Source organism: Vulpes vulpes, chromosome 14 (genome assembly GCF_048418805.1).
Source record: "Vulpes vulpes isolate BD-2025 chromosome 14, VulVul3, whole genome shotgun sequence".
NCBI classification, from domain to species: Eukaryota; Metazoa; Chordata; class Mammalia; order Carnivora; family Canidae; genus Vulpes; species Vulpes vulpes.
In genome coordinates this window covers 135,483,445-135,506,720 of record NC_132793.1, presented here as the reverse complement: position 1 = coordinate 135,506,720, position 23,276 = coordinate 135,483,445, and the positions used below count along the sequence as shown (strand labels likewise).

Genomic DNA, 23,276 nt, shown 5'->3' with positions numbered 1-23,276 from the left:
GAGACAAATGTCTCTGAGTTCTTACAATCAGCAGCCACCCAGAACTTTAAAAATCAGCAGGCTCAGCTCTGGGAGAGCAGAGGCTGGAATCCTCACCCTTAAAGAGATGGCACAGCAAACAGTCCCACAGACATACAGCATGGAGGCAGCAGTTTGAAAAATTCCTGGGGCAGACAGGAGAGAAATTTGTTTGCTAATCTCAGAGCATGTGCTGGAGGAGTTGGGATCTTTGGGAGATTTCTCCAGGAACAAAGGAACAGGGAGGTGCCATACCTCCTGCAGCCCAGTCTAGACACGTGGATGCCTGTGAGGACCAGGATGTCAACACTCTCTCTAACTTGCTAACACCATGTCCCACCCACATAGTCTCCTGCAGATACACCCCCTCCAGCCAGGTCTGCAGCGCAAGACTTGCTAACAACACAAACCCACCCCTTACTCTTCTACCTGGTACACTTCTGAAGATCCATTCCCTTTACCTGACCTGCCTTGACCCCTTCCCACAGGGGACCAGTGCAGACGTTGCTGGTACTATGTGCACCAACACTGTGTTCTTCTGCAAATGAACCCCCTCCACTTAATCCTGTCTGGAGCATAGGATACAGTGCCACATGGCTGGCAGTGTGCAAGCAGTGCTGACAGAGGCCAATACCACTCCAAAGTGACTCGTGCCCAAGGGAGAGGAGAAGATAACCACACACACCAGTCTGACTATAGCCCCAGTAGTGGGGCTGGGGGCAGACATCGGATCTGACTGCAGGCCCCATTCAACAAATAATACTTTTCAGGGGACAAGACAGGGAACACATCCAGCAGTTCTGTGCTACTGTATCTCTGTGCTACTTAATCTCCAGAGATACTGTGTATCTCTGGCCAATACCTGGTCTAACTCATTAAGTTACTTAAGCCTAACGTGGTCCCACAATGTCCCACTAACACAGAGACCAATCCCTGCCCACGACAGCCAGAGAACCATTGCAGATGACTAAAGTATCAGGTTCTAGAGAACTGGGGACATTGCACTGCAGGACACTACAGGACCTCCTCTTCTTAACATCACTACTTTCAAGAGCAGGAGACATAGCTGACTTTTCTAATACAAAGAAACAGACCTAGAGTTAGACAAAATGAGGAGACAGAGGAGTGTGTCCTAAATGAAAGAACAGGACAAAATAACAGCAAGAGAGCAAACAAAATGGAGATAATATGCTTGACAGAGAATTTGAAGTAATGGTCATAAAGATACTCACCAGAATTAAGAGTGGGGGACCTCAGGAAGATTCTTAACAAAGAGAGTGAAAACAAAAAGACAATCAGGGATGAAGAATTAAATAGCTAAAATGAATAATACACTAGATGGAACACACAGTAAACTAGAAGGAGCAGAATGGGCCAGTGACCTGGAGTGACAGAGTAATGGAAAGCAATCAAAGCTTAACATGAGAGAAAAAAAAAAATGAAAATAGACTTAGGGAACTCAGCAACATCATCAAGCATAATAACATTTGTATTACAGGGATATCAGAAGAAGAAAAGAGAGAAAATGGAGTAGAAAATTTATTTTAAGGACTAATAGCTGAAAACTTCCAAATTTGGGGAAGGAAACAGAAATCCAGACCAAGAGGCACAGACAGCCCCCCAACAAAATTAACCCAAGGAGGTCCACAGCAAGACACCTAGTAATTAAAATGGCGAAAAGCAGTGATAAAGAGAAAAATTTTAAAGCAGCAGGAGAAAAGCAGTTACATACAAGAGAAACCTCATAAGGCTATCGGTTGATTTTTCAGCAGAAATTTTGCAGGCCAGAATAGAATAGCAGGATACATTCAAAGTGCTGAAAGTAAAAAACCTACAGCCAAGAATAATGTATCCAGTAAGGCTATCATTCAGAATAGAAGGAGTTGAAGAGTTCCCCAGACAAACAGAAGCTAAAGGAATTTATCACACTAAACCAGTTGTATGAGAAATGTTAAAGGGGACTTTTTGGGTGAAAGGGAAAGACAGTAGGGAGTAAGAAAAGTAGGAACCACAAAGCAGTAAAAATAAGTATATCTACAAAAATCAGTTAACGGATTCACAAAATAAAATAATTCACAAAACAAAAGGATATCTAAAATGTGGATACCAATACCTAAAATGTGGAGGGGAGAGATGTAAACATATGAGTTCAAACCTAAGTGACTTTCAACTTAATATAGACTACTATATGTATATAATACAGAAACCTAATGATAACTGCAAATTAAAACTTGGTATTAAGAGTGGAAAAAAAAAGAGTGGAAAAAACAAACAAAAAACAACAAAGAGAGCGAACTATAAAGGAATCTAAGTCTATCACTAAAGAAAGCCAGCAAACCATGAGAGTGTAAGACAAGAACAAAAGTAATCATAAAACAAAGAACAAAATGGCAGTAAGTACATACCTATCAATAATTACTCTGAATGTAAATGGACTAAATGCTCCAATCAAAAGACACAGGATGACAGAATGGAGATATATATATATATATCATACAAAAGACTCATTTCAGACCTAAAGATACCTGCAGATTGAAAGTGAAGATGGAGAAACATTTATCATGTAAATAGTATGAAAAGAAAGCCAGGGTAGTGATTGTTAGACAAACTAGCCTTTAAAACAAAGTAAGAAGAGACAAAGAAGAGCACTATGTAATAATAAAGGGGACAATCCAAAAGAGAATATAACAATTGTAAATGTTATGGACCTAACATGGGAGCACCAAAATACATAAAGCAGCTATTACAAACATAAAATAATAGTAATGCAATAATAGTAGGGGACTTTTAATATCACACTCACATTAATGGGCAGATCATTCAAACAGAAAGAAAATCAACAAGGAAACAATGGCTTTGAATGACACATCGGACCAGATGGATTTAACAGATTCAGAACATTCCACTCTATAATAACAGAATACACATTCTTTTCAAGTGCACACTGGTATATCTCCAGAATGGGTCACATATTAGGCCATAAAACAAGTCTCAACAAATTCAAAAAGATCAAAGTCATACCATGCATCTTTTCTGACCAAACCACTAAGACACTAAAAATTAGCCAAAATGAAAAATCTGGAAAGAACACAAAAATATATGGAGGTTAAGTAACATGCTACAAACCAATGAATGGGTCAACTGAGAAATCAAAGAAGTCAAAACTTACATGGAGACAAATTAAGATGAAAATATAATGGTCCACAATCTTTGGGATGCAGTAAAAGCTGTTCTCAGAGGCTTCCCTCTGTTTATAGGAACAGAGAGAAGTTTATAGGCCTACCTCAAGAAGAAAAACCTCAACTCACACTTAAAGGAGCTAGAAAAAGAACAAATAAAACCCCAAACCAGAAGAAGGAAAGACATAATAAATATCAGAGCAGAAATAAACTAAATATAAACAAACAAACAAAAAAAAAACCACAACAGAACAATGAAGCCACAGCTGGTTCTTTGAAAGATCAACAAAATTGATACATCTTTAGCTGGAATCATAAGAAAAAAAGAAGAGAAAAGAAAGGATTCAAATGAACAAAATCAGAAACCAAAGAGGAAAAATAATACCACCACAGAAATACAAACGAATATAAGAGAATATAATGAAAAATGATATGCCAATAAATTGGACAACCTAGAAAAAATGGATAAAACATAAAACCTACCAGAACTGAATGAGGAAGAAATACAAAATTTGAACAGGCCAATTACCAGCAATAACATTGAATCAGTAATCAAAATACTCCCAATAAACAAAAGCCCAGGGCCAGATCAGTTCCACAGGTAAATTCTACCAAACATTTATAAAGAGTCAATAGCTGTTTTCAAACTTTTCCAAAAAAATAAAAGAGGAAGGAAATCTTCCAAATTCATTCTATGAGGCCAGCATTAAACCTGATACCAAAATCAGATACAGACATTACATAAAAAGAGCCCTACAGGCCAATATCTCTGATGAACATAGATGCAAAAATTCTCATCAAATTGTTAGCAAAACAAATCCAAGAATACATTTTAAAAAAAATCATTCACTATGATCAAGTGAGATTTATTCCTGAGATGCAAGCATGGTTCGATGTTCGCGAAGCATTCAACATGATAAATCACATCAACAAGAGAAAGGATAAAAACTGTATGATCATTATAAGAGAGAGTACAACATCCATTCATGATAAAACCCCTCTAAACAAAGGTTTACAGGGAACATACCTTAACAAAGTCCATAAATGAAAAACAGCTAACTAACATCATAGTCAATGAGGAAAAACAGAGCTTTTCCGCTAAGGTCAGAAACAAGACAAGGACGTCCACTCTCACCAATTTTATTCAACACGGTACTTTTACCCAATACAGCCACAGCAATCAGACAACAGAAAGAAATAATAGGCATCCAAATTGGTAAGAAAGAAGTAAGACTTTCACTCTTTGCAGATGACATGATACCATATAAAGAAAATCCTAAAAACTACTAGAACTGATAAATGAATTCAGTAAGGTCACAGGACATAAAATCAATATACAGAAATCCATTGCATATCTATACATTAAAAAATGAGGTAGCAGAAAGAGAAATTTTAAATAATTCCACTTACAATTGCACTGAAAGTAATAAAATATCTAGGCATAAACTTGACCAAGGAGGCGAAAGATCTGTAGCCTGAAAACTATAAAACACTGATGAAATTGAAGATGACACAATCAGAAAGAGAGTCTATGCTCATGGATTGGAAGAACAAATATTGTTAAAATGTTCATACTATTCAAAGCAATCTATAAATTTAATGCAATCCCTATCAAAATACCAACAGCATTTTTTCCACAGAACTACAACAAAGAATCCTAAAATTGGTATGGAACCACAAAAGATCCCAAATAGCCAAAGCAACCTTGGAAAGGAAGAGCGAAACTGGAGAGCTATCACAGTCCCAGATTTCAAGATATACTACAAAGCTGTAGTAATCAAAACAGTCTAGCACAAGCACAAACATAGACACAAAGATCAATGGAATGGAACAGAGAGCCCAGAAGTCCACGCACAATTATATGGTTGATTCATCTTCAACAAAGGAGGCAAGAATATGCAATGGGAAAAAGACTGTCTCTTCAACAAATGGTGTTGGGAAAACTGGACAGCCACATGCAGAAGAATGAAACAGGAACACTTTCTTACCATGCACAAAAATAAACTCAAAATGGAATAAGGTCCTATATGTGAGTCTTGAAACCATAAAAATCCTAGAAGGAACACGGACAGTAATTTCTCCAATATCATCCATAGCAATATTTTTCCAGATTATTTCTCCAGGCAAGGGAAACAAAGGAAAAATAACCTACTGGGACTACATCAAAATTCAAAGCTTCTGCACAGCAAAGAAAACAATCAATAAATCTAAAAGACAACCTACTGAAAGGGAGAAGATATTTGCAAATGATAAACCCAATAAAGGGTAGTATCCAAAAAAATATAGAGAACGGAGACAACTCAACACAAAAAAATATAATCAAGATGGGCAGAAAACTTGAACAGATGTTTCTTCAAAAAATATATGCAGATAACCAACAGACACATGAAAAGATGCTCAACATCACTTACCAGGGGAATGCACGTCAAAACCACAAGGAGATATTCACCTCACACCTGTCAGGATGGCTAAAAGTCAAAAAACACAAGAAACAACTGGTATTGGTGAGGCTGTGGAACGAAAGGAACACTTGTGCACTGCTGGTGGGAATGCAATCTGGTGTAGCCACTACGGGAAACAGTATGGAGACCCTCAGAAAATTAAAAACAGAATCATGAACCAGTAATTCGACTACTGGGTTATGTACCCAAAGAATATGAAAACACTAATTCCAAAAGATTTACACACCCCTATTTTTATTCTAGCATTATTTACGGTAGCCAAATTATGGAAGCAGCCCAAGTGTCAATCAATAGATGAATGGATAAAGAAGTGGTATGGGGGGCACCTGTGTGGCTCAGTGGTTGAGCGTCTGCCTCTGGCTCGGGGTGTGATCCCAGGGTCTGGGGATCGGGTCCCACATCAGGGTTCCCACAGGGAGCCTGCTTCTCCCTCTGCCTCTCTGCGTCTCTCATGAACAAATACAATCTTAAAAAAAAAGGGGGACGTACACACACACAATGGACTATTACTCAGCCATAAAAAAGAATGGAATCTTGCCATTTGCAACAACATGGATGGGTCTAGAGCGTATAATGCTAGTGGAGTCAGTCAGAGAAAGACAAATATCATGGGATGTCAAACTCGTTTGTGGAATTTAAGCAACAAAACAAGGGAACAAAGAGGGAAAAAACCCGACAAACCAAAAAACAGACTTACCTCTAGGGAACAGATGGATGGTTTCCAGACGGGAGGTGGGCAGGAGAGTGGAGGGGACTAAGAACAGTACTTGTGACGTGTGCTGAGTAATGCAATGTGCGCTAACGTAAACTAATATGACACTGCACGGGAACTATATTGGAATTAACATCGTTTTTAAAAATGCAACACATTAAATGACTTTAAAAAGCAAAACACAACAGAGTTCTAGGAATGGACTCCAGTGAGACTAGGGACCAGGGAGGATTAAGGTTTTTTCTTTTTTTCTTTTTAAATAAACACAAGACTTTATTATATTTACATGAATTGGAAATACTCCAATGGTTGTGTACTCTTTCAAAAACTTTGTGACCATGTGGTTTATTTTTTTCCCCCTAACACATAATTCTGCTTAGCATAAGCCGGGATGGTGCAGCAGGCTTGGTACCTTAGATATTCTATTAAGGTTGACATTAAAATGTAAATATCTCTGACCACCTGGCTTCATATATTTAATGAGGAATGTACCTATCTAATTAGAAAGCTGGGAAAAAAAAAAACCTCACTGATTCAACTACAAATGTATATTGAACATCCCCCCAGACATAGCTTTTTTTTAGTAAGTGCTACAAATAAGTAAAATAGCCTATGAAGCAGCTATAGTGCAATGTACACCTAGATGACACCGGAGGACTCTTCGGTCTGGGATCGTTCTGAAGTGGAAACCACAAAAATCAGTGTAAAACTAGACTTGTTTTCTCAATTCCAATCGACTCAATCAACGACTCGTGCGTCAACGACCGGTGGGAACAGCTGGATCACAGCAGCTGTTGCCCTCAGAATGGAATTCAAAGATCAATCCTTCAGCACGAACCTGCAGAACTTTATCTGAGAACAAAGTCGCAGGTGACGGAAGAGCCAACACTGAAGAACTCAGAGCAAGTGAGTGTGAGTCTTACTCATTTGGTGGCTCTTCATTTACGTTCAAGAGCAACTTACGTGCTGCTGGGGAGAAAAAGAATGAGAAAATTAAGCCGAAATATAAATCGCTGAAAAGCCACAAAAGTGACAAGACAATATCAACAGGACCAAAGTGATATGGGAAAGTAATGCAATTTAGAAAGAGCTTTGAAGACGTTTCCGTTAAAAAACAAAACAAAACAAAACAATACAACATTCCATGAAATCTTTTAAAAACCTTACAGCCTTCAAAACCGTATTTATAAAATACATCCGTCCAGAAGTGCTTTGATCTACACAGGCCGTAATCAGTGGAGTTAAGGACGTGAAAGTCTGGTAGCTGATTCATGTGTAATTCTCATTAGGACACCCTCACTTTGCACAGACACGATTAAAACAGAAGCGCCCGCTCCTATTGTGAGGTAGAAAAACGTAAGACTGACACACAATGACAAACACCTATTTATTGTATTAAATACAAGCCTGAAGTGTTAAGTTGCTAGAACAGATCTCCCAAAAAACGACACTGCAGCTTCTCCAAGTCCTGCTGGTGCTCTGACAAGGAACACAACGGTTTGGAGGGTGTGTGTGTGTGTGTGTGTGTGTGTGTGTGTTGGTTTGAAATCCATCAAAAAAGCAACAACCGGAGGGTATAAAATAACACAAAATCCCGAGCTCCGAGGTTTACCCCGAAGGCTTCGAATCCCCGCGGCGGCCGTAGGCAGGGAAGGAATGTGAGGGCCGGTTTGGGTGCACCCCTCGGCCTGGGCCCGCGGCTACACGGCCGTTTCGTGTTTCCACAGGCCGGTGCTGACGCTGCCGGGGCCGTCGGGGGGCAGCGCGGGGCCGTTGGGCACGGCCAGGTTCAGGCCGTAGCACTTGTGCTGGCCGTCGAGCTGGCCTGCGCCCGCCCTCCCGCCCGCGTCCCTCCTGCCGCCGGGCCAGGGCCTCTCGCAGTCTCTGCTGCTCCGGGGCGGCGGGCCCGGGCCGCAGCCATCGCTGCTGTCCTGCTGGGCCGCGCCGTGCTGCCGGGCGCGGTGGGCCAGGTGGGCCAGGTGCGCCAGGTGCGCCAGGTGGGCCCTGCGGCCCCGCGCGGCCGGGCCGTCCTGCACGCTGCCCTCCACGCTCGTGGGCACGTCGTAGGCGTACTCCCTCAGGACCGTGAGCCGGCTGGCCCGGTGCCCTTTGCTTCGGTTCTTGTGGTGGCGGCTCGGGTGCCCGTTGGTTCGAAACTGCGCCTCCAAGGGCGCCACGTGCATCTTGAGGTCGTTGTCCACCGAGTGCTCCGTCAGACTGTTCTCGAGCTGCGGCGCGGGGCTCGCGGGCGCGGCGGCGGCGTGGCACTGGGCCGCGGCGGCCTGCAGGTTGGTCAGCTTGCAGCCCTGGGAGGAGTTTTTGAAGCTCGACGTGCTCTTGTTGGTGCACGAGGACTCCGCGCTGCTGTGGGCGCACTTGGGGGCCTCTCCGTGCGGGCCCCCGGGGTTGGGGGGCTGCACGTCCACCTGCACGGAGTAGGCGCCCCGGCCGGGGCAGCAGGTCGCGATCCACGCCAGCCTGACGTCCTCCCTGTTGACACAGTGGTGGACCACGACGAAGGCGCCGAAGCTCAGGCACGCGGCCCCGAAGAAGCAGCTGAAGACCAGGTCCAGGGGGTAGTCGGAGGACACGGCCAGGGCCCCGAACATCCACAAGGCCACGTAGGACAGCAGGGTGAGGCTGGCGCCCAGCAGCTGCGCGCGGAAGGTGTGCTCGTTCTCCAGGGCCGCTGTGGAGGCCAGCGGCAGGCCCAGGGCCTCCGGGCGGCCGCCCTCGCCGCTCTCGCCGGCCGCCAGCCGCTGCTGCTCCTCCGGGGGCTCCTTGAGCTCGTACCTGCGCTCCGGGTGCCGCCTCAGCTGGATGAATATGCTCAGGAAGTACATGCAGTTGACGAAGGTGATGAAGCCGGCGGGCCCGTAGAAGGCTCCCAGGGAGGGTTCCCAGGCCATCCAGCAACTACAAGAGCAAAGGGCACAGCGGTTGAGGGGGGCGCGCCCTCCCCTGCTCCAGGAGCCGCGGGAGGCCCGGGCAGGCAAAGCACCAAGGGCCAGCATGGGGGGGTGGGGGGACCGGGACCGGGGCTGCAGGGAGCACGGGACACTCACTAGGGCGCGCTCAGCCGGCTGCCGTAATTCCTGACGTTGGCCGCCGCCGTGATGCCGCACACTATGACCGGGATGCCGCCGCCGATCAGGTAAAACCTGGACGGAGGGACAGGCAGAGGTCAGCTCGGCACCCGGGCATCCAGGCACCCCTCCCAGCGTCCCCGCCCCGCCGGCGGCACTCCTCGAGGACTGGCTATTATTTTCTACTCCAAGAACAACCCGGAGAGTCTCTTTTGGGGCCAGCTCTGTTAAGAGTAACTTTTAAAAAAAAATTTTTTTTAAAGATTTTACTTATTTATTTATGAGACACACAGAGAGAGGCAGAGACCCAGGCAGAGGGGAAGCAGGCTCCCCGCGGGCAGCCCGACGTGGGACTTGATCCCGGGATTCCCGGGACTCCAGCATCAAGCCCTGGGCTGAAGGCAGGCGCTACACCGCTGAGCCACCCGGGATCCCCAAGAGCGACTTTCTGAAAACGTTTGGAGCGTGTGCTGGGCCGCCTTCCTGCTCCAGCCTTCCTGCTCCAGCCCCCCTGCTCCAGCCTTCCTGCTCCAGCCCCCCTGCTCCTGCTCCAGCTGTCCAGCTCCAGCCCCCCTGCTCCTGCTCCAGCCGCCCTGCTCCAGCCGCCCTGCTCCAGCCGCCCTGCTCCAGCCTTCCTGCTCCAGCCCCCTGCTCCAGCCCCCCTGCTCCAGCCGTCCAGCTCCAGCCCCCCTGCTCCAGCCGTCCAGCTCCAGCGAGCTGCCCGGCAGCGGCGGCTTGAGGAAAGCTGGTCGGCTCCCGCCACCCTGTGGGCAGGCCGGGCCACTGCAGGCTGCGATCCCGGGCCTACGCTCCTCCTTCCCAAGGAACCAACTGGCTTCCTTGGATCCCACCTGGCCCTTGGGTCCCGCTGTGCCACAGGCCAGACAAAACATGCAAGGGCGGGAACTGTGCACGAGCCTGGCTAGGCCTGGGCCTCCTGGGACGCCCCGGCTGCGGGCGCTCAGGCCTTCCGGACCCCGTCCCGGGGGCCCACTGGGGACAGCAGGGGAAATGATGGTGCCCTAAGAGCGGAGGGACACAGGGTGGCGGTGGGGGCGGAGTGGCCGGAGCTCTGTGAGCTCTGTGATGAGAGGAAGCAGGGCCGCTGGGCCTGGCCGGCCCCCTGGCTGCCAGCACGACCTTTCCTGAGCTGGCACCTGCGCCCGGATCCTGAGCTGGCTGGACACAGGCATACTCAGGACTTCACGCCTTGTACTTGGTGCTTTTCTTTTCCTCTCTCAAAACCTAACAGGAAGGGTGTTGGGGTCCCTAAATCTCTTCATCAACCCCCGTCTCTCAGTTCTCTTCAGGCCAGTGACCTAAGAGTCGGTCACATCCTGTGATGTGGCTCCGTGGCCGAGCGAGCGCTCCTGCTGCCCGTCAGGGCCCACGGGACCACTCGCCCCCTGGCCCTTCCATTGTCTCGGTGTTCGTTCAATTCTTCCCTTTACGTGCTATGGCCCATCTATGAAATGTGAACGTGGCCCCAGGATCATGCTTTTAAGAGACTTCTCCCTGGGGCAGCTGGCTCGTCGTCACTGCTCCACTGACCACACGTGAGCACGTCTCCCTGCTTCTGCAAAACGCCCAGCACGCCCTCCCTGCCCAGCACCAGGTTTCCAAAGGTTCTGGCTTCAGGACTCCTGGGGACCACCCAGACGACCTCAGCTGAACCCCTTACCCCAGGCTCTCCGATTCCTACTCCGTGCTAATGGAAGTCTGCCCTTCTATAAGGTTACCTAGTCGGGCCATTCCCTTAGGGCACAGTGGACGTCAACGGCTGCCCCCATTTTACCACGGCTCCCAGACGCCTGTCGCAGAGCCGTCACCCTGAATTCGTCCCTTTCCACCATATGCTGTAGGTTCCGGCCAAAGTGCATTTCTCCAGGTTCGCTCAGCACCCCACATCATCCTGTATCCGCGGGGTCAGCCGTCCCCTCTGCCCTCACCACGAACGACGGTTCATCACTAATGGTCAGTACTTCCTGACACCTGCCATCCCACCAAATTAACGGCACCTCTGTTTGTACCCTCAAAAGAACGTATCCCCACCACAGCTCTTGTACCGCCTGCAGTTGGTCCTTCATGGTCTCCTCGGGCCGACTGGAAACTCCTCAAAGGCAGGACAGCTTCAGTGCCCGGCCCAGGGCCTGGTGCACAGCCCGCCTCCAATACGCTCAGTCACCACTGCTCAACTCTTACTCCTCCACCATGAAAACCCATTATTTTTTATTATAATTGAGAAGAAGGGTGTAACTCCCAACACCGTGTGGTCTTTAGCAGAGAATGATTCAATTGAAATATTATTTAAGGAGATTAAAAGTCTCTGACATGGTCCCAAGGCAATAAAAACAGCTAACATTGTCTTAGAGCCTGTTAGATGGCCCGTCCCACCTGCAGACACTCACTTATTCCCACTTTATAGATGAGGGTGGGCGGGGGCGGGGGAGGAGGCCTGGAGAGGCCACAGCACTTCACGCAGGCTCCCAGCTGGAAGGCCAGGCAGCCGGTACTCACACCCGGGAAGCCCAGCTGACAAGTCCACCCTGTATTCTCTGAAACCTCCTCAGCACGCTTCTGTTTAAAACAGCTTCAACGGAACAGTTTAATGAACATTTAGCGTAATATAGTAAACAGAGATAACAGGTACCTGAGCATCGGTCTTGGCGGGGGTGGCAGTTCATCAGGATCCTGGCATCGTTTAGCCTTTTTAGTGACTTGTTTATAGATATTTCGAGCTGTCACTCCCACCCACAGTACGGTAGCAAGAGTGGAATAATGAAGAATTATACCAACCTAGAAAGAAGAGTGAAGAATATATAAACTAAAAACGGAAAAAAAAAAAAAAAAAAACCCTCACCAGTAGTTAACTGTCTCCAAGGTTTACCAAAAATAACTGGTAAGTAATTTTTTCCAAAATAGCATAAAGAGATATTCTGAAGATCGATTCCTTTGGCCGCTAATGAAACAAAGCGTTCTAACAGACGTACAAGAGACGAGGATGTGCTCTAACAGACAAACCAATGCTTGGATCTAGGAGGCCCACAGACCACATACGCTTTACACCCGAGACGGAGCCCTTCATACACAGTAATTCCCTTTTGGAATTAATTGACTCTTTGACGACATTAAACCACAGGCGTGTTTCCCACAGACGCAATGTTACATACACTGGGGTTCATTTTCTGAGGCCCGTGTTTGAGGAGGAAGGTAGAGGGCAAGGGTTCAGGGGAAGTCACTGCACACAGAGAGTAAGCATTAGTGTGACCGACCTGAGTTGTTCTAATTCAGAGCTTTTATACATGGTAACGGTAGGTCAGTGATATAATATATTGGTGGGAAAGAGGGGGAGGTGTAAAACCTAACCTTTACCTGGTTTTAAAGACTGATTGATTGATTTATTAATGAGAGACACAGAGAGAGAGGCAGAGACACAGGCAGAGGGAGAAGCAGGCTCCCTGCAGGGAGCCCGATGTGGGACTCGATCCCGGGTCTCCAGGATCACGCCCTGGGATGAAGATGGCGCTAAACCGCTGAGCCACCGGGGCTGCCCTTTACCTGGTTTTAAAAGCAGGATCCACCGGTATCTGCCGTGATACCTCAGCAAAGGCACATAACCCCGCAAGCACTGGTTGCCTCGTTTGCAAAGAGAGAGAGAGATGGAGGTACCGTGGGTGGGGCTAACCAGGACAGTCTACCTAGAGATTCAGCATGTTGTCTGGCACATAAACAATCAAGAAAAATACTATCTATGTTTTTATCATTACTTATTAGGAGGGTGCTTTTTTTTTTTTTTAAAGATTTTATTTATTTATTCATGATAGACATAGAGGGAGAAAGAGGCAGAGACACAGGCAGCGGGAGAAGCAGGCTCCATGCAGGGAGCCTGATATGGGACTTGATCCCGGGACTCCAGGATCACGCCCTGGGCCAAAGGCAGGCGCTAAACCGCTGTGCCACCCAGGGGTCTCCCTTTTTTTTAAATTTTTATTTATTTATGATAGTCACAGAGAGAGAGAGAGAGAGAGAGAGAGGCAGAGACATAGGCAGAGGGAGAAGCAGGCTCCATGCACCGGCAGCCCGACGCGGGATTCGATCCCGGGTCTCCAGGATCGCAACCTGGGCCAAAGGCAGGCGCTAAACTGCTGCGCCACCCAGGGATCCCAGGATGGTGCTTTTAAGTGAATAATGTTACCTCTCTAAATTAATTTTCCTCATTGGAATAGAGGGAAGGTTATCAATCACCATCCCTAGGGTTTCTGTAGGGACTGTAAGGGCACAAGATTTGAGACACAACAGGTACCCCCCAAAATAGTGGAAAATTGCAGTGTATGGAATGGTCACATTACTTAAGTTCCTTCCCCAGAGGAGTGGTGGGGGCATGTTTACCACGTGGTATGAACCAACTCTATCTGGAGATAAAATTCTAGTTGGAGATACGTAAGGGCCTAGGGAAGGTTTAAATCTATTTTAATAAAACTAAGTGTCTGTGTCATTGGAGCATCAAGGACATAATTCAGCTTTCTTATCTGACTAATTACTTCCTATCTTTTTGATCATTTCGCTTTATATAATTACCACAGGTAAAATCCTATTAGTGAAAATCTTCAAGACAAATTTTTTCATTCTAAAAGGACGGCTCCCCAATCTCAAGAAAATCAAACTGACTGACATTATCAAACCTAGGTCAAAGGCATTTAGATCGCTGCCCAGAGTTCATTTTAATGAGAATCAGCGTGCAGCCAAAATCTGGCAAGTGGAAAGCTGAGTCTTATTTTGCAAGACAAAAGAGAGGACAGTCCCTGTCCAGGGTGAATCTTACACTGACTCGGGAAGTGCTGGCAGGGTGGATCCGGCTTGGCCAGCCTAGAAAACTCAGTTATTTTCTTCATAAGGAGTAAAGTGGCTCCTTGGTTTCCATTCGTTTTACTGTCTGTATGGTAAAAGCACAATTTACGGAGAAAAGTGGAACAAAAAAGCATAAAAGAAACTTTAAGCAATCTGGAATCACACCAAATACTGTAAGTAAAAATAGTGTAAATGAATTTGGTCCATCGACACTGAAACACTGGAGATAAATCACTAATATTGACTCAAAATGGTAGGCTTCACCACTGGCGGAGATCTCTCAGAGGCCGGGGTCAGAAGAACGAGACAGACTGTAGAGTAAATAAGTTTAAAAACTAGGAGTAAAAAAAAAAATATTCAACACAGGAGGTGCAAGATGGAGCATTTTGTTGTTTTAGATCTAAGAGGCAAAGCTCAACCTTTAGATTTTGAAGCGTTTCTTACGGCACTTCAAAATTTCCAGTGTTGATGCTTGAAAGATACTAAAGCCTTCAAACAAAGAAGAGCAGAATTTTAGGAGTCTGATGTCACCTCGTAACCATCATGTAAGCAAATCCCCAGGTAATCCACAAGAACCAGATTTAATAAAAGGGGGAAGAGAGAACTGACAGGGAGGGTATTTCTCTTGGAATGGGATGCTTCCTCCGGGATTCTCCATCAGACACGTGATACATGACCTCATTGTCGCATTTCTTTCACATAAATGGGAAATACATGTGGAAAGGTTGTAAAGTTTGGGACTAAGTATAATTCATGGAGCCTGTAAACGATTAACTAAATGCAACAGGTGATGACTTAAGACAGTCACTTGACCTCAAGAGATCAATTTCTAAGCTGTAAAATGGATATGAAAATAACTATCCTCAAGAATTTGCACTTTATAGGTTACTAAACCATAAGCTCTCACAAACTAGAGACTGGACATTATATTGATTTTTAACCACCAGTAACCCTAAGAGAGTACGGCATATATAGTGAGTGTGGGGAAAAAAAAAGACGTCTAATATTCATATAATCATGTATGAATGCACAGGAAATAAAAACAGCTCCCGCTACCGAATGCCCGCTGCGTGCCCCCAAAACGTATTAAGACAACTTGTATGTGTTTCCGTTTTATCCTCCTAATGTCACCATTCGGTGAAGGGTATTATTAACTTTGAGCTACGGACAGGGAGAGGGCATCTGAAAGACATGAAATCGTCCACGAGAGGTCACGGGCTCAGTGGCAGGCCTGCATCTCCAACCCACGTCTGCTGGTTTCCAAGACCCATGCCCCTTCCACTATGCCATGCTGGTCTTCACTAAATCGTGAGGCACAGTGATGGGGGGGAGGGGGCGCTGAGGGACGCCTGAGTCAGGGAGACCGGCATCTGAACCACGCCTCTGCCACCCAAGGGCCCTGGCGATTTGCGGGCAAGTTGCTTCAATTCCCTAAGACTCCATCTCTGTACTGATAAAATACAGGAGGAAGAAGTGCCTTCTAGGGTTAATACAAAAGTGAAGATAACACATTGCAGGAGTTGGCAAGCAAAATGCCTTAATATTCGCTGATTAAATCTCCCCAATGCATTTCACGTGCCACGGCACAAGAACTCTGGGCGAGAGACACGAAAGGACACCAGGGAAGGTTAGCCGGCGCCGTGGTTAATAAAGTAGATCATGGAGTGGTAGGCCAACAAGGTGACTTCAGCAAGATCCGGCCAAATCTTTTCGCCGCATAGCTAAGGAAACCAAGGACTAGAAAATGAATGAGGACACAATCATTTGGCAGCACATCATGACCCAAAACCCAGGACCCTTCCAACCCAGAGTCCACAGCCCCGGCCACTCTGGCACTTGGCTTCTTAGGTCTCCTTCAACTCCTGCTGCAAAAGAGAGCCCAAGCCTGTGGAACGTGGGACTGACCTAGGACGCAGAGCGGGGTGGAAACCCTAGTGGAACCCGTTCTCACCGTCCACAGAGACTATGAGCTCCACAAGGGAAACACGGACATAAAATACCCCGATGATGCGCACACATGAGACTGCACGTAGGTACGCACCCGTTAGGCTTCCGTGTCGGAACCTTAGGATTCTAACAGGTGACTGAGGGGCAGAAGAACCTTAATGATCACTTAGAGGTTAACGAGCCCAACCCATCGCGTTACGGAAGACACGTTAAGGCCCTGCTAGGTTAAGTGACTAGTCATACTGAGGTGGAAACAAAGGCAGAAGAAAAATTATTAAATTTCCTTACTGCCTACAGCCCACTGCAAGGAGGGACCTTCCTCCAGGGGCTCAACCGCCTGCATGGTCCTACGTTGCTGAGGGCAACGGGCAATCTTAGGCCGACCCCCAGGAGCCTGAAGTCTGCTTTAACATATAAAAATTCCCGTGGAAACCTCCTTTATCTCTACCTTTCAAGATATGTGTTGGCCATCATCCCCCAAGCGTACGACCCATGGATATACATCTACAGGACCTCAGGCTAAGGTTTTCCTAGACAGCAATAAGTGACCTTCCCTCCCGTCCCACAATAGCTAGTCCTGTCCAGGTCCTGGAAACCTTGCTTCCAAAATTCCTTAGAGGCTTTGGCTATTCCTAAGCTCCTCCCTGAGCATATATCATGGGCCCCTCCTCATGACCTCAGGACAGCTCTTCCTGCCCCCGGGCCTGTCCCGTGCTTTAATAAAACCACCTCCTTGCACCGAAGACGTCTCCAGGATTCTCTCTGGAATCCTCTCTGTCCGCTTTGAACCCTCACGTCTTTCCTACACCTGTACCAGGCATCCCGGCAGACACAGGGTTAGAACCCACCTGCCTGCCTTCCACCACCCCCCGTCGGCTGGCTCCCAACTGAACTATCACAGCGGCACAGTGAAGCCAGTCATGCCTGAGTCAGAAACGGCGAGAATGTTATGTCTTTCATAGAGGAACGGGAGAACATTGTAAAAACGGAAGGAAATGCCGTGTGAAAACATCTCAAGACTTGCCTTTCCATTAAAAAAAAATCTTTAAGTCACGGACATTCAACGTAGAGGCCCTGAACGCTGCACAAATTCCTCTCCTTTTCTTTCTAGAACACGTGTATCATCAGGACAGTGAAAGGCAGTCATCTTCACAACGGCCTCTTTCTATTCATTTCCTAAGGAAATAAATGTGTCTGCTTCGTGAAAACAAGGAACACTTTTACACAAAACTGAGACCACCACCACCGCCACCGTGCAGAGCGCCCTCCTCATAGCCTCTGCTCAAAATGGCGCCAGGGTCCAGTGATTCCCACTATTTGTGAATCGGGGGCCCTTTTTGTTCATTCGCCCAATAAATATTTGTTAGGCATCTAGTATCACCTACTCTGGGTCAAGTCCCAATGCTGATCCTTGGATAAACACGGGTCAATCAGATCAATGGGATTCCTGCCCCTGTGGCGTGTCGGGTCCAGAGACGGCAAGTACGGAAACACCAGTCAACTGCACAGTGTGGTAGGCATCGCGGAGACGTCACAAGCACCACAAGATAATGAAGGGGGGGAGGGACAGCATCTCCCCAACGGTTAACAGTAAACTGAGACCTACAAACAAGATGAGTAGGAAGCAAAATGGGGGGGCGGGGTGGGGAGGAACTCAGAGAACACGACCATCTTCTGTGCGTAGAGGCAGTGGACTCCAGACCCATTACCTGACCTCTCAGAGGCTCCAATCCAGTTTGCTTCCCCGTGTATACCACTGGCCTGCAACAGAAATATTCTGCACAGCTGAGAGGTAATTTTGTCAATAGTGACAGTAGTAGGAGTAGTACTAGCTAGTATCTATTGAGCACTTACTGTATACCAGGTCTCCTGAGTACCTTAATCCTCTCCACGATTCTTACACCCACCTGCAGTTTGAGCTGGATGTCAGCACTACAATACTGGATTGCCAACCTTAGGTTTAGGACACATTCTGGTGACTAGACCAAGCACACTCTGATTTTATATAATCAGTCCTTATTCCTAAGTGCCTGAGAATCTCTCAGCAAGACAGAAGGTAAGACCTTGACCAAAACCCGCATCAAACAATATAGTCCCCTTCACCCAAGGTAATCGTCCCTCTTTATCTTATGTTTATCATCCCTCTGTCTTCCTTCTACAGGTTTACTGGATCTGCATTATTTTCATTAAAAGCGAACGGTTTCATTTTAGTTACTTCTTGCTTTATAAAAAAAAAAAAAAAAAAGGACAGCAGGTTGGGCGTAATTTATGGGACTTAATTTTTTCACATATATTCCTAAGACTTACTCATATTGTTACACATTGTTGTAATTCATTAGTTTTGACTGTTGCATAATATCACAGTTTATTCATTCACTCTGTCACCGACGGGCATTTGGGTTGCTTCCAGGATTTTTTCTGTTGTGCGCAGTGCTGCTCTGAATATTCATGTGCACGTGTGTGGAGTGGGGCTGCTGGGTCCCAGAGTCTAGGCACGTTTGACCTCAGGCCGCAGAGCTGCCCAGAATCACCCGCTTACGTTCCCACACACGGTGTGTAACCACGTGCATCCACATGTTGGTCAGGACCGATTTCTGCTGACAGCAAAGGCATGAGTGGAACCCCAGTGTCGTCATTTCAATCTCCATGACCGCCAACCACGCTGAGCACCTCTTCCCATGCGCACGGACTCTGTGGACACTACGCTTCTAGCAGAAGCCTGTCCATGCTCACCACTGTTTCTCCTGGGTTGTTTGTGGCATTGTCATTGATTATAGTTCTTAATGGATTTTTTTATTCCACTGCCCTTCCAATGATATGTATTAAGAAGAGCGTCTTCCAATTTGCTTGTCTTTCTACTTTCATTAAGGAACCTTAATTAACAAAAGCTCTTATTTTTAATTTGGTTAAAATTATCTCTCTTCTAGTCAATGCCTTTTAGTGTTCCATTTAAGAAATCCCTATCCCGGGGCACCAGGGTGGTTCCGTCGGTGAAGCGTCTGCCTTCAGCTCAGGTCATGATTCCAGGGTCCTGGGATCCAGTCCTGCATTGGGCTCCTGGCTCAGCGGAGAGCCCTCCTCTCCCTCTGTCCCTCACCCCTCTCATGCTCTCTCTCTCACTCTCAAATAAATAAATAACATCTTTATGAAAAAAAGGGACCCTTTTCCCAAGGACTGTGATATTTTCTAATACAAACTTTAACATTTTGGCTTGGCCATGTTAGGTTTTTAGTCCATGCACGGTTGACACTTTTCATAAGGCCTGAGGTACAGGTCCACTGTAAGGTTCTTACGCGTGGACTTTCCCCAGCATCTTTTTACTGCACAGAGGGCCCTCTTCCCCCAAGTGATGAGGCATGCAAACCTCCGTCTCACACCGAAGTTCCCCGTGGGTCTGCTTCTGAGTCTCTGTTCTGCTGTGCTGGTCAGGTCTCTCTCCACACCAGATGCCACAGAGTTAATGACGAAAGCCTCCTAAATTCTGGTGATTAGAAATTCCTTGTTCTACTCTTCCTTTGCAGATGTGTCCTGGCTATCTTTATCTTTGGTTCTTGGCATTTAATGTAAATTTTAAAACGATTTTATTGTGTGCCGTGAAAAATTCTCTTATGTGCATATTAATTTCAGAGAAATTGCCATCTTTCTGATATTGACACTTCATTTCCTTGGGCCTAGTATACCTACCATGCATTTAGGTCTTCTTTTTTTTTTTATTATTTTTTTATTTTTTTTAATTTTTGTATTTATTTAGGTCTTCTTAAAGACCTATTCCGATTTTGCCTGTAAATTGTGAACATCTTTCATTATTTCTTGGTACCTGATGTTCTTTGATGCTATATACATGGCATCTTCACATTACTTAGGTTTTCTGATAGTTGCATTTCTGCATGCTTGCATCAAACTTCTGTGCATTAAGCTTAGGTTCACCCTTGGCTACACCTTCCAATTACTTCAAATAATTTATCTATAAATTACTGTAGGGTTTTCTTTTTGACATAAATGATGTCATCTGTCAACAACTCAAATATTATTCCCCATTTATGGGTGAGAAAGCTGAGACACAAAGTGAAACACTGAAATGACAGGATCTCAAAGAAGTATCTGCACCCCTATGTTCACGGTAGCATTATTCGCAGCAGCCAAGAGATAGAAGCAACCAAATAAATGTCCAGCAACAGATAAACGGATAAAGAAAAGGTGATGTATTCATACAGTGGAATACTATTCAGCCACATAGAAGGAAGGAAATCCCATCCGATGCAACGACACGGGTGAACCTTGAGGACTTTATGCTCAGTGAAAGAAGCCAGTCGCAGAATGATAAACGCTGCACGATTCCACCCAGATGGGGTATCTACATAGTCAACCTCACAGAGACAGACCCTAAAACAGCGGCTGCTCAGAGCTGGGAGGGGAGGGGGATGGCAAGTTGCTGTTTAGCGGAGTGTTTAGTCATGCAAGAAGAGAAAGTTCCAGAAATCCGCTGTACAGCACTGTACTTCTGTTTAATATTAAACCATACACTCAAAAAGTCTGTGGAGGGTAAATCTTCTGTTATTTTAGTTTTTTGGCAATTAAAACAAAAGTAAAATAAATTACCCATAAAAACAGTAAAGTAGACCTGAGACCCAAATCCAGGCAGTTTGAACTCAATTACTACATGGCACCACTTCCTGACACGCTTATAGAAAACAATACGCACATTTAGGAAATACGCACACTGATTTATGTCTATTCATGTGTTGAATGATTTGGATTTTTAAATACATATCCCAGAAGAATACTGTTCACTAAGGCTACATGTGTAATAATTTATTTGAAATTAAAGTTGCATATTCTTTGATATTTCATATTTAGCACACGTGAGAGGTTTCTGGCTTTTATATCTTACAGTTAAATCTTTCACAAATTCCTGTTGTTTCCATAAATAAATGAAGAAGTAATTTTTAAGACCCTACTGTTAGAAAGTATCACTTCTCTCTTAGCTGACGTCAGGGTTCTACCAATTTTTTTAATTAAGGGCTCGGCATTCTAAAAGAACAAAAAACAATGAATTCCCAAGGATAATGAGATAAGCTCTCTAAGTCACATGTTCGGTTGTGAAATAATAGTTCAAAACCAGAAGCATATCGGTAAAAACGTGTAAAAGTGAGATGCTCGCTTGAAAAAGAAAAGCGACTTTAGAAAACAGGCTTCCTTCTACAGTTAATAAAACATGAAATTACTTTCTAATATCATTATTTTTTCCCATTTCAGTTTTCCACTCTGACTTACCGCTTGGCAGACGCTGGCATTTCTGGTTTGGGTTATTCCTCCCACGAAGACCACACAGGTCAGGAAGATATGAAAGCACAAGTTCACAAGCATATGCCAGCCCTTGAGACTGATTCTAATCAAACTGTTAAAAGGGGAAAAAAAATATTAATATTCAGGCTGGTCCATGTGAAGCCGGATGATATTCATCCACAAGTTAGCAATTCCAGCTGCATAAAAGGCCAAACGTAAATGTTTTATGCTTAAACATTTCATTTAAAATACATGCACTATCAGACACACACACACACACACACACACACACACACACACAGGGTTCAAGACATTATTTAACTCAACACAGTTTCTTAACATTTTACTTGATGCACTAAAAAAAGACAAGTCATTTATGAAACTATTGCACCCAACTAAAGGCTAAACAAATTCTCCATTATAAGAAATATCCAGGCTGCTGTTCGTCGCGACATCTTAGGACAGCTGGACTACTTGTTTGCTTCCAAGGGGTTTCTGCAAGGTGCCAATCTCTGCTTTTCCTGACCTACTAGGGTAACGTGGTCTAAATGCCCAGAACAGTTTCTCCCTGGCCTTTCATAACAAAACATTGAAGTCCCTCTTTCTTTTAATATCAAAAACCTCCTTTTGTTTCTTAACTAAATGTCAAGAAATGCCACCTAGGTCCAGCTTAAATAGGAAAATACCTTCTAGCAGAACCTCTTGTACAGTGAATTTCTGTTTAGCAAATCCTGTTCATTATTGCCGACCATAAAATAAGTTTCTGTAGCTCTGCCTCCAATTAACAGAAACTATACTCATGTTTAAATGCCACAGACTGTCTTACAAGTGCCATCTATAAAATAAAGAATATCACAACACGCACAAAGTCATAAAACAGAAAGATCAGCCGAGTCTGCTTCTGGAAGACACGTCCGCAGGTAACAAGTCCCCAGCTCACCTCACCCCCTGCGGCCCCCATGCCCCACGAGCAGACTGGATGCTGTAGGAGGTGAATTTACCATCTCCTGGGCTTATGTCTCCAACTGCACAACACGAAGGAGGCTCGTATGTATTCTAGAGTAACCGCTCTTACTTTGGGAAGGCAGCACGGTGTGAAACTCAGTTTTATCCTCGTTCGATGTGAAATAAACTCCTTCCGGTCAAAGTTCCCCGTTGGCCAAGTTTCCCTTCTTACCTGTGATGGTATATGTAACTGACGATGACCGCCAAGAGGCTTAAGAGGAGGATGACGGCGGTCGTATAAACCACGGGGTGCAGCAGGCTGGCTGCCTGGGCATAGAGTTCAGATCCTGTCAAATCCTGAGGGGAAAAGAGAAAGCACCGATTCCAGCTGCACGTTTCTGAACATGTGCACATGCTCCTCCTCACCTCTACTGCGTGAAGTACTCGGGGCACATGCACTTGTGTGTATAGACACACATGCAGAGGTACACAAATACACACACACACACACAGCCTTGTTCTGCATCCTCTTTGTAAATCTGAGTACGGACTTTGCTGCAAGGGTAACGGAGAGACGGCCGCAGCCTCGTGACAGGGCACAGCACAGCGGTACCTCCAAGTCACCCCAGACTACACAGGCCTCACTCACCATCTGCAGCCAAGTTCAACAAATGCAAGTGGACTAAACCCTGCGTAAGGCCCTGAGGACGTAATGGCAACACGTAGGTCCTGCCCTTAAAGAGCTGCAAGTCACAGGGGAGAGAGACCCACAACCAGATGGCAACAGTGTTTG

General features: G+C 45.7%; 1 protein-coding gene across 1 annotated transcript in view; it reads right to left on the bottom strand.

The window, feature by feature from the left end:
- Nucleotides 1-7,898: 7,898 nt before the first annotated feature.
- The window catches only part of ADGRA3 (adhesion G protein-coupled receptor A3), a 121,737-nt gene continuing 106,359 nt past the window's right edge, over nucleotides 7,899-23,276 (bottom strand). Inside the window, exons 15-19 of the mRNA XM_025997277.2 lie at nucleotides 22,716-22,840; nucleotides 21,527-21,650; nucleotides 12,108-12,253; nucleotides 9,437-9,532; nucleotides 7,899-9,287 (exon numbers count right to left, since the gene is read on the bottom strand). Coding sequence (XP_025853062.2) covers nucleotides 8,072-9,287; nucleotides 9,437-9,532; nucleotides 12,108-12,253; nucleotides 21,527-21,650; nucleotides 22,716-22,840 — 1,707 coding nt within the window. The 3' untranslated portion in view covers nucleotides 7,899-8,071. The remainder of the gene's footprint in view (nucleotides 9,288-9,436; nucleotides 9,533-12,107; nucleotides 12,254-21,526; nucleotides 21,651-22,715; nucleotides 22,841-23,276) is intronic.